A 14,404-nucleotide genomic window follows, 5' to 3' on the forward strand; every position below is an offset into this window, starting at 1 on the left:
AGGCTTAATGCTGCCATTTTCACTATCAGAACACTATCTGAAGTAAGTGATAGTTCGACACAAAAAGTAGTCTATTTCGCTTATTTTTATTCGCTTATGGTGTATAGTATTGTATTGTGGGTTACCTCTCCCATTCTCAAAGGATAGTTTTGGCTCAGAAACAGGTAGTTCAAGCAATAAGTGGTATAAAATCGTGAACTTCTCGCCAATCCCAGTTCATTAGTCCGGATATTCTTCTAATAATTTCCGGGTATGCAGCCGGATCCCGTCGACATTCTGCCACGATATTTCGGCCCAGAGACGTCCGGCCATCTCTGGGCCGAAATATCGTGGCAGAATGTCGACGGGATCCGGCTGCATACCCGGAAATTATTAGAAGAAGAAATACGCCGGGAAAATTTCAGAAGTCACAGTCCGGATATTCTTACATTGGCCTCGCAATACATATATACTTTACTGTCATTTCTTGTTAACAGTGTGAGGTTATTTTCAAGAATTAGAACATCTCATTCAGTTAACACCATGCAAAATTCTAATTTGCATTTGGATCGCACTTCCTTGACTCTTGTGCAGAAAGGCATGTAGGATACTGCTGTGTCCATTTTCATTAATCTACCACAAGAATTCAGAAATCTTAGCAGTAATCCACGTGCTTTCAAATCTAAACTGAAGAGTTTTCTCGCGGGTCACTTGTTCTATTCTGTTGTGGAGTACCTTGAAAAATTAAGGTGATTCCTGTGTTATACTGTTGATTGCATTTACGCAAACTTATGGCTTGTCGGTTTTTTGGATTATTGAACATTTTATTTTATCTGCTGTTATTTTTCTGTTGTAATTTCATGTACTGACTCATTCTATGACGGAGATTTGGTCCTCAATTTGGTCCTACAAAACTAGACTTTAAAAAAACTGTCAGGGCACAGTTTGACAAAGCTAGAGACTATGAATGAGTAGTCCACTATTGGCACTTTCAAATGTGAGCTCTGGAAGCTGCTAGGACAGTTGCTCTGGACAATTTTAAAGCTTCTTTGAATTTCATCAGGGGCTTCAAAGAAGAATACAAATTTTGTCGAGGCATATCACTACAGTCATTGTATGCAAACAGATTGAAGAAGACCATATTATTAGAAAGAGAGCAGAAACAGTTGTGGCCGATGTAAACAAGTTCATTTAAGACAAAAACATTGGTAATACCATATCTGTCAAATTTTTCAAACCTTCAGGAAATGCTGTCTAGACAAAAAGTCCAATCTCTAGTTGATACAGTTACTGCTTGTTCTTAGTCGTTTTTTTTATTTTAGAGTTTAAGTGTTTTTCTGCAACAAACAGTCAGTTCACTGGTCTCTTATTTTGTTTTAACTCTTACACATTGATTTGTTTCATATTTTGCTCCAGATCAACTTAAAATGCAAATACTTCAAAACTGTATCATAACAAAATCGTGCTTTTATAAAAATACAGCAAAGTCCAAAAGTTTTCAACACAAAGTGATATTTTGTACATGTAAGTAAGAAAATGCGATATAGAGTCATTATGTTACCTCGATTTAATAGAGGTCTACACTTTGATACACATTATGTAAATACTCATTTTACTAAGGTTTGAAGCTCCTCTTTTCTTTCTTCCGTGTTTGCAATTTAAAACTGGATGGTTTTGGAAATCAGCCGTATGCAAACACAACTAGTTTATTTTTATATTTACCCAGACATGTTTTGACACCAGTGTGTCATTTTCTATGGGTCAATTTTTTTAATTATTCCCGTAAAGTACAATATCACATTTGTAATAATTTAACTACCGTAGGCCTAAGAAATACAATATTTGTAATATGCTTCGTTTTGTTTGGACACTCACCCTAAAATTACATCACTAACTGAACAGTATTATTATACATCGATTTTAGTGCTTGTTTTCGGTGATTTTTTGACAGCATGTCATCTGCAAACTAGCCATGAAGAAAATTAATGCATATTTGTGGAGAACTGTTTTGAGGGTACAGGTTATGTACATTTCTGTACTTACATTTTCTGTCCTGTTTCGTGTCCCTGGTTGATGTCTCAATCAGCTGCTGTTTAGTGCATTGCTTTCACTCATATTATCACAAATTTCCGCTCACTACTTCACCTCACATGCAGTTACACAAAATGTGGCGAAATGTGATCTGCACACACACTTCTGACAACACACTGAATGAGAGGTGTCATGTTATTGTCATTGCTCACTTGTTCATCGTTGGTCTTGTGTTCATTATGGCGCTCATTTTGTTGAAACATGTCTCTGTAAATATAAAAATTAACTAATTTTGTTTGCATAAGGCTGGTTTCCAAAACCATCCAGTTTTTAAATCGCAAACACGGAAGAAAGAAAAGGTGAGCTTCAAACCTTAGTAAAATGAGTATCTCAAATCCAAGCCAAGCATTTCCCACAAAGCTCTACAACAAATTCAAGAATACCACAGTACAACTGCATAAAACTATCCTCAACCTCAGGTTTAACAAAATCTGTCTACGTAATAACATAACCCCTGGTTTTGTAAAAGTCAATGTAAACAGCAAGTCACCTGCAGCACAAGTAACCAAAAGAATAGCAGAAATTATTTGGTTAGAAAAAGAAATTTGTTTCCTTTATGTGAAAAAACAGCAGCTTAATCTTCAACTGTACAAAACACATCTCGAATTAGCCAAACTCTTAGAAACACCAACCCATTTCGATGACATAACTCAAGAAATCAGGTCTTACACAGAAACACTAATGAACAAAAAGAAAGAAACACAAAATAAGAAACTGTGAATCACCTCATGAGATCTGCCACAAAAATAGATGAAGAAGACAGAGTAGGGACCCAATCAGTTCCCATGACAGACTCGTCAATTTAACTGACATAGAATTAACAAAACAAGAAAGAGAATTACTTGAAAAGGGACCTAAACACAAAACATAAAACACAAAACTGTCACTCAAAATCATAGAAAACCTGATTACAGAAACAGAATACATAGTAAAGCAAGAAGAAAAGTTGGAGAACCCAAATTTCAATGCCAACTTGACGTGGGAACTTGTAGCAGAAGAGATAAAACACATAATAAAGGAGAACAAGACCTACATCATCTCAAAAACAAAAACACGAGAGCAAAATATATCTGTAAAACTAAACAAAAAATTCCAAAAACACAATGCAATCATCACCAGAGCAGACAAAGGGAATATACTTGTACTGATGAAGGCAGCAGAGTACATCAAGAAAACAGAAGAATTTATAGAATGGAACACTATCATCAGGTTAATCTATGATCCTACCATGAGGTACCAAAGAAACATTAGGAACACTATCATCAGGTTAATCAATGATCCTACCGTGAGGTACCAAAGAAACATTGAAAAAACTCTTAAAAACCCTCAGAGTCACTGTCACGGAAACTCAAGCCAAATACATGACACAAAAGAATCCCAAAGCACCTAGCCTCAATAGTTTACCAAAGATACATAAAAATAACTGTCCAATCAGGCCCGTAATCAGTTTCAAAAATGCACCATCTTACCACCTAGCTAGACACTTGCATACATTACTACAGAAATTATACGCTTTCACAGAGAACAGAAACTTAAAAAATACCAGTGAACTGATAGAAAAGATAAAAGATATAAACATACCATCAACAGCAACCCTGGTATCTTTTGACATCACATCCATGTACACAAATGTGCCAGTAGAAAAAACAATCAGTATTGTTAAAAAAACAGCTGCAGTATCAAGGGGACATAACAGTTACGTACATAGATGAAATAGAAGCCACCCTAAAGATTATAACAGAACAGAACTACTTCACTTTCAAGAAAGAGTTCTATTTGCAAAAACATGGCCTACCAACGGGCTCATCCATCAGTGGTCTACTTGCAAACATATTTCTAAACTACGTTGAAAACAAAATATTCAATGAAATCATACATCCAAAACAGTACAAGATTATTTACTGGTACCAATATGTAGATGACATCGTTTGCTTGATTGATGAAACAGATACCCGAATAAAACAACTACACAGTGACATAAATACAGTTCACCCAAAAATAAAATTCACCATTGAGACAGAAGAGGAACTGAAGCTTAATTTCTTAGACATTACCATGCACAAAATCAACAACAAACATAATTTTGGAATTTTCAGCAAACCTACAGCCACAAGTACCATTCACATCAACTCCAGCCACCCACAAACACACAAACTCTCAAGTTTCAGACATATGCTACACAGGCTTAACAGAACTCCACTGGACAAACTCAACTACACACAGGAACTAAATACAATACACCAAATAGCCAGAGAGAATGAGTACAACACATAAATGATAATCAAACTGAACAACAAAAATAAAAAAATAAAAACAAATTAAAAGAGAACAAACCATCAACAAATCACCAGCCACAACAGAGAACCAAGAACACAAGCTCCAGACAAACACAGGATACCATGAACATCCTACAAAGAGTACAGCATGGCACACACTAACATAGAGTAACAAAAATGTACACAGGGTGGGAAAAATATTGTAGAAACAAGGGCTACAAATATCATTCCCCACAAATAATACAGTACAGAAGCATCTAAGGCCTAAGAACACCTCTGCAGACAAATTCTCCAGATCTGGAGTATATCGGTTAACCTGCAGTTCATGTCAGTCAGTCTTCATAGGCCAAACATGCAGAAATTTCAAAACGAGGTACTCTGAACACCTCAGAGCCTTAAGAAGTGATAGTACACACTCCACTTTTCCAGACCATTTAATACAAGAAAACCAACACCCAAAAAACATGGAGACTGACCTGAAGATCTGCAGAGAAAGCAACAGTCTCTATCAAAAACTCACCAAAAATAGAGGAGAACTACCACATACAAAAAGCAATAATACAGGGAAAGAGAGTCCTGAATGAAAATACAACACTGTGCAACAGAACACTGTTTGGAACATTCAATGAACTACACAAAACTGACTCTCCACAAGAAACATAAAAAATAAAAAAAGTTCTGTTTTCTAGGTTCTCAACTCGCCTCTCTTTCCATCTCTCTCTCTCTCTCTCTCTCTCTCTCTCTCTCTCTCTCTCTCTCTCACACACACACACACACACACACACACACACACTCACACACACTCATGCACATATTCAAAATGAGCACCATAACAAACACAAGACCAACGATGAACAAGTGAGCAACAACAATAACATATCACCTCTCATTCAGTGTGTTGTCAGAAGTGTGTGTGTGCAGATCACATTTCGCGACATTTTGTGTAAGTGCATGTGAGGTGAAGTAGTGAGCAGAAATTTGTGATAAACTGAGTGAATGCAATGCACTAAACAGCAGCTGATTGAGACACCTACCAGGGACACGAAACAGGATGGAAAGTGTAAGTACAGAAACATACATAACCTGTACCCTCGAAACAGCTCTCCACAAATATGCAATAATTTTCTTCATGGCTAGTTTGCAGATGACGTACTGTCAAAAAATCACCGGAAACGAGCACTAAAATTGATGTATAATAATACAGTTCTGTTAGCAATGTAATTTTAAGGTGAGTGTCCAAACAAAATGAAGCAAATTACAAATATTGTTTTTGTTAGGCCTATTTCTTAGGGCTTCACAGGAATAAAAATAAAAAAGAAATTGACCCACAGAAGATGACACATTGGTGTTGAAACATGTCTGGGTAAATATAAAAATAAACTATTTGTGTTTGCGTAAGTTTGATTTCCAAAACCACACATTATGTAACTTTAAACATTATACAGTCTGTCTAAGTAAATGTGTTCCTTTTAGATGCCTGCATATCATTATTGGCTGTACATCAAGTTTTCTGATCTGCGGGGGACGTAGGAAACTGTAAGAGAATATTTCTTGTAGACTGCCCCTGGTTTCTGTATAGTCTTCGGCAAGTCCCACCATGAGCTTGAGAATGAAATCTCGTCTTTTTGTTTTGAGCCGTTATGTCACTATAGATTACCCAAGCATTGATGTCAGTTAAATATAGAATATTATAAAAATTTGAATAGGCCACATTCTTTCACCTCTCTTCACTGAGTGTTTGTGAGCCATCCGGTCAACAGCATTTACTCCATATGTAGCATCATTGTAACATTTTGCTGTCAGGCTTTGAGTTCGTGTCAGTTCCAATTTGTAAATCTGGAGCAAGGAACTGAGAATTATTACAATCATGTTACTGTTTTTGTAAGTTGCAGTTTGGTGTATGTTCTTATGAGCTTTCTTCATGCACTTAGACTCTTCCCTTCTAATTTTGTTTATTGTACTGAGCAAGCTAGTCTGGTTTGTTTTCAGATATCATGCTAGTGAAAGTAATGTGAATATGTTTTTACACTTAAAATTTCTTCCTTTATTTAGATGCGGGTATACGAGTTTCATCACTACAAAATCCCTAAGACATTCACCACCAGGATAAGTTTCATCTTTACTCAGACATGGGAAAGCATTTAACGTATGTTTGGAATCTTTTCGACAGCCATCCAACTTGATGGGTTTTGAAGCCATGAAATGAGTAACCCGGCATCACATGTGTATGGGAACTAGGCCTATTGCTCATCAACACAAATATATGGAAAAGGAATGTACATGTTTTGACATTTTACTGTGACCCTCTTCCATATATCTGATGTAAGAACAAATTTATCATTACTTAGTCTCTTCAACTGTGTCAGCTGGAACCTTATAATTTGTATGAAGTGATTATGTGATATCACAAACTTGCAAAACTGTATTCCCTATTTCTCTGACCAAAAAAGTTCCACTTATCTTCTTTCAGATTCAGTGGCAATCCTACTATAGGGAAAGCAAGAAATGCATCAAGCCGCTCTAACGGTAATGCCGTACTCGCCTCTGTTTCAGAGCATTTATGAATAAGTTTGAGAAGAGATTCACCAATAAACAAAAACATACAATCTCAAATATTTTATTTCTTACTATGATTCATTAGAATGTTAATCACTGCCCTCTGACTCACCTGAGCTCCCTCTTTGTTTTGCATCACACTGAGAATCAGCTGAACTACTGTCTTCACGTTCTCCTTCAGATTCAATTTCTCCAGTCATCTGTGAGACTGAGCCATGCTGCTCTACTTCACACTGCCTGTTTGTTTTATTTGTATCAAGCTTTATCCTGTGAATGATGCCACACTTAGTTTCATATCTGCATTATAGTAGCAGACGCAATAAAGGCTACCAACAATGTACAGCAATCAGCAATGTCTAATTTATTCAAAGGGACAAAAATGTCACATCAGGGTTCTAGGAGTCTTTTTTTTTCTTTTTTAATTTCTTCCCAGAAACTATGAAATTTTTATGTTGACTTTTATTTCAAAATTAACTATGCCAAGAAATATTAAAAGTCACGGAGTCCCATCCACCTCCTAAAACAGTTAAAAGAAAAAGAGGGGCTAAAATTTTCCTACAGGACAAAATTGTCCTATCGACACCTCTAGTGTTATAGCACACATATGGAATGGTGACCAGAACTAATTTCTTTTATTGATTATCATCATCTTCAGTACTATCACACAGAGGTGAAAAATCAACAGCTGGTGTGATATAATCCATTCATCCTGCCATTCACAGTTACACAATGGATGTGGCTGTGTCAATGGATACAAAAATACAAAAATGTATCAAAACTCATTGAAATTTTTAAACAACCAGCGAAGCATAACAAGTATAAGTTATGGATGTTACATTAATTTGGCTTGTAGGGTGTTGAAATGGGCCATTTGTAGGTGGAATTCTCTGAACAATGTGGTCCCATTTACATACAAAGGAAGAACCATAAGCAGGATGAATGTACAAATGACAAGTGGAATGCACAAACTTCCAATGACTTTTTCATATTATGAAGTTTATCAACACCTTCTACACTAGCTTGTCAGTGATGAGCATTGTAGTTTCAATTTATTCCATTCAAGATCATGAAAACCAGGCGTAGTCTTGTGTCACGTTTTTCCATTTGAATGAGTTCTCGCTCACATTTAGTATCAGTCTATACTGCCGTAATAAAATTAAGTGCTATTTCACATCTGATTCTCGCAGTTTAGCTTACCCCACTCTGTTTATTGTGCAATATGGTTTTATTAATTCAAGTTAAATAATTTCAATCTTGATTTTGCAGGCAGAAATGGAAGTACGTAGGTTGAAAGAGGAGCTGGACCGACAGCATGAGAAACTACGTGACCTCCTGCAAGAGCAGGGCCGAAAAGTACAAGAAGAACGGGCAGCAGCAGAAAGACGATATGCTCAGCAAGTTGAGCAGCTGAGTTCTGATTTAGCCATGCAGTGGGATGCTGTCGGAAAGCTACAACTTGAACTAGAGCGGGAGCGTCGCATTGAAGCAGACTTGCGCCGTGAACTGCAGCAGAAAAATTGTACTATAGAAGAACTCAAAAAGGAATTGCATACAAAAATTGGTAACTGATTATTGAAGACAGTAATTTTTCACTTAAATGCCTTCAGAAATCCTGATATATCTCTTCTTTCTTTCCCCTAGCATTTACCCTGTCAAGTATGGGGCCTGGTTTTCAGAATCTGACAAATTTTTAAATTTTTTTTTTTTTTAATTTAACTTTGTGCCAGATATCCTTCCTGACATCACAGTTGTCAAGGTAGCCTAAGGAAGGGAAGTCATTCAGTATCTGTCTGTGAATCATGTTTTGTTCTGCGTATTATTGTATTTTAACTGTTTGTGTTTCATATTCTCTGAGGCCGAAGTTAGGTACCAGCCCAGTTTTTGCCTAATCGAGTCTGGGAAACCACCAATAATCCACACTCAGGTTGGCCAATGTACCAGCCCACAGCCATCAGTCTGCTACACAGACAGATTCATTCTGGATCTGGCCCACCTCCATGAATTGTAAGATAGTGCACTTATGCTATAAGACCATGTCTCAGAAATCCTTGAATATGTTGCTCAAATGAGGGCTATTTTCTAACTTCACACATTAAGCTGATGATGAAAGTTTACAGCATTAAACAGATTTGACAAGGCACTCGTAATTACTTTCTGAGTTTGTTATTGTGGGGCCTTTACCAGCTAGTTGCAGCTACGTTGCAACAATGCATTCATCTTTCTCATTCTTTTTATACCTTTAGTATAATACTGTTTTTCCCATCAGTCTGTCTTATTGTGTTTTTGCCCTTGTAAGTTCTTTTACACCATGTATAATTTATTTTTAATATTACAATGGAAAATCCAGGATAGAATAATGACAGTGTTATGAAAAGGATAGACTACTACCCACCATATAGTGGGGATGCTGAGTCGCAGACAGGGACATCAGAAAGACTGCTAAACAAGTAAGCATTCAGCCAAAAGACATTCTTCTGAAGTAAATAACTTACACATGTATTCACACGAACACAACTCTCTCACAAGAATACTCGCCAGTCAGAGACAGATGTGTGAATTGTTTTTGTGTGGATATGTGTACTCATTGTGATCCAGAAAGTTATGCCAGCATGCTGCTCTTAGTTACACACTCTTATACTCACTCTGGATCTCATTGTTGCTCACAGCTGCCCCCCCCCCCCCCCCCTACCATTCCCTTTCCCCACCTGCACTTTTTATTGTTGTAAAAAGTCACTTCATTTGTGCTAATTTAGAAACAGGTATTGTGATTTCTATTCCCCAATGTTACTTTATTGACTGAACAACCTACATTTTCACTTAACTCATGTGTTGTGCTGTGATCTTCCGCCCAGAGACTGGTTTGATGCAGTTCTACATGCTACTCTATCCTGTGCAAGCTTTTTCATCTCCAAGTAACTCCTGCACCCTACAGCCTTCTGAATCTGCTTAATGTATTCATCTCTTGGTCTCCCTCTATCACTTTTCCCCTCCAAGCTTCCCTCCAACACTAAATTTGTGATCCCTTGATGCCTCAGAATGTGTCCTACCAACCAATTCCTTCTTCTAGTCAAGTTGTGCCACAAATTCCTATTCTCCCCAGTTCTACTCAGTACTTCCTCATTAGTTATGTGATATACCCATCTAATCTTCAGCATTCTTTTGTAGCACCAAATTTCACAAGCTTCTCTTCTTGTCTAAACTATTTATCATCCATGTTTCACTTCCATACATGGCTACACTCCATACAAATACTTTCAGAGAAGACTTCGTGACACTTAAATTTATACTCGATGTTAACAAATTTCTCTTCTTCAGAAACCCTTTTCTTGCCATTGCTAGTCTACATTTTATATCCTCTATACTCTTCTACTACTTTAAGTGTCTCATTTTCTAATCTAATTCCCTCAGCATCACCTCATTTTATTAGTCTACCTTCCATCATCCTTGTTTTGGTTTTGTTGATGTTCATCTTTTATCCTCCTTTCAAGACACTGTCCATTCTGTTAGGCTGCTCTTCCAGGTCCTTTGCTGTCTGTGGCAGAATTACAATGTCATTGTCAAACCTAAAAGCTTTAATTTCTTCTCCGTGGATTTTAATTCCTACCCCAAATTTTTCTTTTGTTTCCTTTACTGCTTGCTTAATATACAGATTGAATAACATTTGGAATAGGCCACAACCCTGTCTCACTCCCTTCCCAACCACTGCTTCCCTTTCGTGCCCCTCGACTCTTATAACTGCCATCTGGTTTCTGTACAAATTGTAAATTGCCTTTCCCTCCCTGTATTTGACCCCTGCCACCTTCAGAATTTGAAAGAGAGTATTCCAGTTAACATTGTCAAAAGCTTTCTCCAAGTCTACAAATGCTAGAAATGTAGGTTTTTCCTTTCATTAATCTATCTTTTAAGGTAGGTTGTAGGGTCAGTATTGCTTCACGTGTTCCAACATTTCTACAAAATCCAAACTGATCTTCCTGAAGGTCGGCTTCTACTAGTTTTTCCATTCGTCTGTAAAGAATTCATGTTAGTATTTTGCAGCCGTGACTTATTAAACTGATAGTTCAGTAATTTCCATACCTGTCAACACCTGCTTTCTTTGAGATTGGAATTATTATATTCTTCATGAAGTCTGAAGGTATTTTGCCTGTCTCATACATCTTGCTCGCCAGATGGTAGAGTTTTTTAGCTGGCTCTCCCAAGTCTATCAGAAGTTCTAATGGAATGTTGTGTACTCCTGGGGCCTTGTTTCGACTCAGGTCTTTCAGTGCTCTGTCAAATTCTTCATGCAGTATCATATCTCCCATTTCATCTGCATCTACATCCTCTTTCATTTCCATAATGTTGTCCTACAGTACATCACCCTTGTATAGACCCTCCATAAACACATTCCACCTTCTGGCTTTCCCTTCTTTGCTTAGAACTGGTTTGCCATCTGAGCTCTTGATATTCCTACAAGTGGTTCTCTTTTCTACAAAAGTCTCTTTAATTTCCCTAGTGAGATATGCCTGTACATCCTTACATTTGTCCTCTAGCCATCCCTGCTTCACCATTTTGCACTTCCTGTCGATCTCATTTTTAGACTTTTGTATCCCTTTTTGCCTGCTTCATTTACTGCATTTTTATATTTCCTCCTTTCATAATTTAACTTCAGTATCTCTTCTGTTGCTCAAGGATTTATACTACTCCTCATCTTTTTACCTACTTGATACTCTGCTGCCTTCACTATTTCATCTCTCAAAGCTACCCATTCTTCTTCCACTATATTACTTTGCCCCATTCTTGTCAATCATTCCCTAATGCTCTCCCTAAAACTCTTTACAACCTCTGGTTCTTTCAGTTTATTCAGGCCCCATCTCCTTAAATTCCTACCTTTTTGCAGTTTCTTCAGTTTTAGTCTACAGTTCATAACCAACAAATTGTGGTCACAGTCCACCTCTGCCCCTGGAAGTGTCTTACAGTTTAAAACCTGGTTCCTAAATCTGTGTCTTATCATTATATATCTGAAATCTTCCAGTGTCTCCAGGCCTCTTCCACCTATACAACCTTCTTTCATGATTCTTAAACCAAGTGTTAGCTATGATTAAGTTATGCTCTGTGCAAAATTCTACCAGGCAGCTTCGTCTTGCATTCCTTACCCCCATTGCATATTCACCTACTACTTTTCCTTCTCTCCCATTTCCCACTATCAAATTCCAGCCCCCCATCATTATTTGAATGTTTTCTTTTATCTCATCATACATTTCTTCAGTCTTTTAATCATTACGGAGCCAGTTGGCATATAAACTTGTACTGCTGTGGCAGGTGTGAGCTTCGTGTCTATCTTGGCTACAATAATGCTTCACTATGCTGTTCATAGTAGCTATCTCCTATTTTTTATTCATTATTAAACATTGTCCTTCATTACCCCTATTTGATTTTGTATTTATAACCCTGTATTCACCTGACCAGAATTCTTGTTCCTCTTGCCACCGAACTTCACTAATTCCTAGTATATCTAACTTTAACCTATCCATTTCCTTTTTTTAAATTTTCTAACCTACCTGCCTGATCAAGGGATCTGAAATTCCACGCTCCGATCCGTAGAACGCCAGCTTTCTTTCTCCTTATAATGACATTCTCCTGAGTAGCACCTCCTAGAGATCCGAATGGGGGATGATTTTACCTCTGGAATATGTTTCCCAAGAGGATACCATCATCATTTAACCATACAGTTAAGCAGCATGCCCTCGGGAAAAATTACGGCTGTAGTTTCCCCTTGCTTTCAGCTGTTCGGAGTACCAGCACACTAAGGCTGTTCTGGTTAATGTTACAAGGACAGATCAGTCAGTCATCCAGACCGTTGCCCCAGCAACTACTGGAAAGGCTGCTGCTCCTTTTCGGGAACCACACATTTGTCTGCCCTCTCACCAGATACCCCTCCATTGTGGTTGCACCTATGGTATGGCTATCTGTATCACTGAGGCACACAAGGCTTCCCGCCAACGGCATGGTCCGTGGTTCATGGGGGGGGGGGGGGGGTCTTAACACATTGTGTGCTATAAATTGAGAAACAAAACTAATTACATGCAGTGGATACTTTGCGTAAGAATTACTACTGTAGACTTCAGAATAAAGTAACCAAAAGCTAAAGCGTAACTATAATATAGTGTTTCAGCGGTATTTTTCTTCGTGTTTATATTAGGCACTTTGAGCTAATAGCTCACCACTCAGGTGTTACTGAGTAGAGCAGTACTGAGGTGATCCTGCACTCCTGGCAGGCTGTCAGAGCTGCCCCCTCCCCCCCCCCCCCTCCTTCCTCCATAAACATACCCTTTTGCAATTCTTTCTGCAAGGATTTAGTAAATTTTATAAGTAACTTTAATAAAAATGAAGTTTCACTGAAAAATATTACTTTTCAGAACTGTAATGACGGAGAATTTTGCACAGAACAAATTAAATGTGTCACTGAAGTAGGTAAATTACAAATTTGTTAACATCTAAAAAACTGAAATGAAAACAAAATGTGTGTCTTATTGTTTTATGGTCCAGTGACGAAGCTAACCTGCTAATCATTGACACATGTAACCTGCAAATAACACTGCCCACCTCACCGTTGTTCACTCCAATACCTGCATAAAATGAAACATACCTTTCCACATGACTGGCAAGCACAGCTACACTGACCATCCAGTTAGATATCAATCAAACACAGAAGGCTTATTCTTGGATGCCTTTCCTGAATCGCAGAAAGGCATAACAAAAAACTCATGGAAAGTTAGCTCCTGACCAACAAGTCCCTTGCCGAAAATAAAACAACACACGCACGCATGCATGCACCCCCACACACACACACACACACACACACACACACACACACACACACAAAACCACTGTCTCATGCAGCTGGAGCCAGACTCCAGCTGCCAGAGACTGTGGTAGTGTGTGTGTGTGTGTGTGTGTGTGTGTGTGTGTGTGTGTGTGTGGAGGTTATTTTTGACAAAGGCCTTGTCGGCCGAAAGCTAACTATCCAACAGTCTTTTTGTTGTGATTTTCTGCGACTCAGCATCTCCACTGTATGATGAGAAGCAACTATCCTTTTCATTATTTTGTTACATTGCATTCTGAATTTTCTATTGTTTGAATTCCTTTTCTATTTGCACAAAAGATCACACCAACCTGTGCTTGGGAACTGCAACAGCACTGGCTGGAGGAACAAGTAAAGTACATATCCTCTCCATCCTATTAGCTTGTTACCTTCACTGTAATGTCTTGTTCCAGTCTGTAGTTGACAAAAGTCATCAGAAATCTGAAGTCTGTGGCCAAATAGCATAATTACTTCAACATCTGCTTGCTGAACTTTGAGATCCAATAATACTGTTGTAAAGTAGCAACAAGAATACCATTACTGAAAATGAGCAAGTTGTATAGGCAGCAGCTGTGTGAACCAGGTACACCAGTGACTCATAAATTGTGTTAGCTGTAGATATATGTTAGGTAGGATACAACTGGGCCAAAACAACACTGTA

General features: G+C 37.9%; 1 protein-coding gene across 8 annotated transcripts in view; it reads left to right on the plus strand.

Annotated features, from left to right (window-relative positions):
* The window catches only part of LOC126161810 (serologically defined colon cancer antigen 8 homolog), a 219,199-nt gene that overhangs the window by 63,651 nt on the left and 141,144 nt on the right, over nucleotides 1–14,404 (plus strand). For all 8 annotated transcript variants that reach the window (XR_007534962.1, XM_049917904.1, XM_049917903.1 and 5 more), the window contains exon 7: nucleotides 8,169–8,463. Coding sequence is in view for 7 of the 8 variants with exons in the window: in XM_049917904.1 (XP_049773861.1) it covers nucleotides 8,169–8,463 (295 nt within the window). In the remaining variant the exon portion in view is untranslated. The remainder of the gene's footprint in view (nucleotides 1–8,168; nucleotides 8,464–14,404) is intronic.

This window comes from Schistocerca cancellata, chromosome 2 (genome assembly GCF_023864275.1).
Source record: "Schistocerca cancellata isolate TAMUIC-IGC-003103 chromosome 2, iqSchCanc2.1, whole genome shotgun sequence".
Taxonomy (NCBI): domain Eukaryota; kingdom Metazoa; phylum Arthropoda; class Insecta; order Orthoptera; family Acrididae; genus Schistocerca; species Schistocerca cancellata.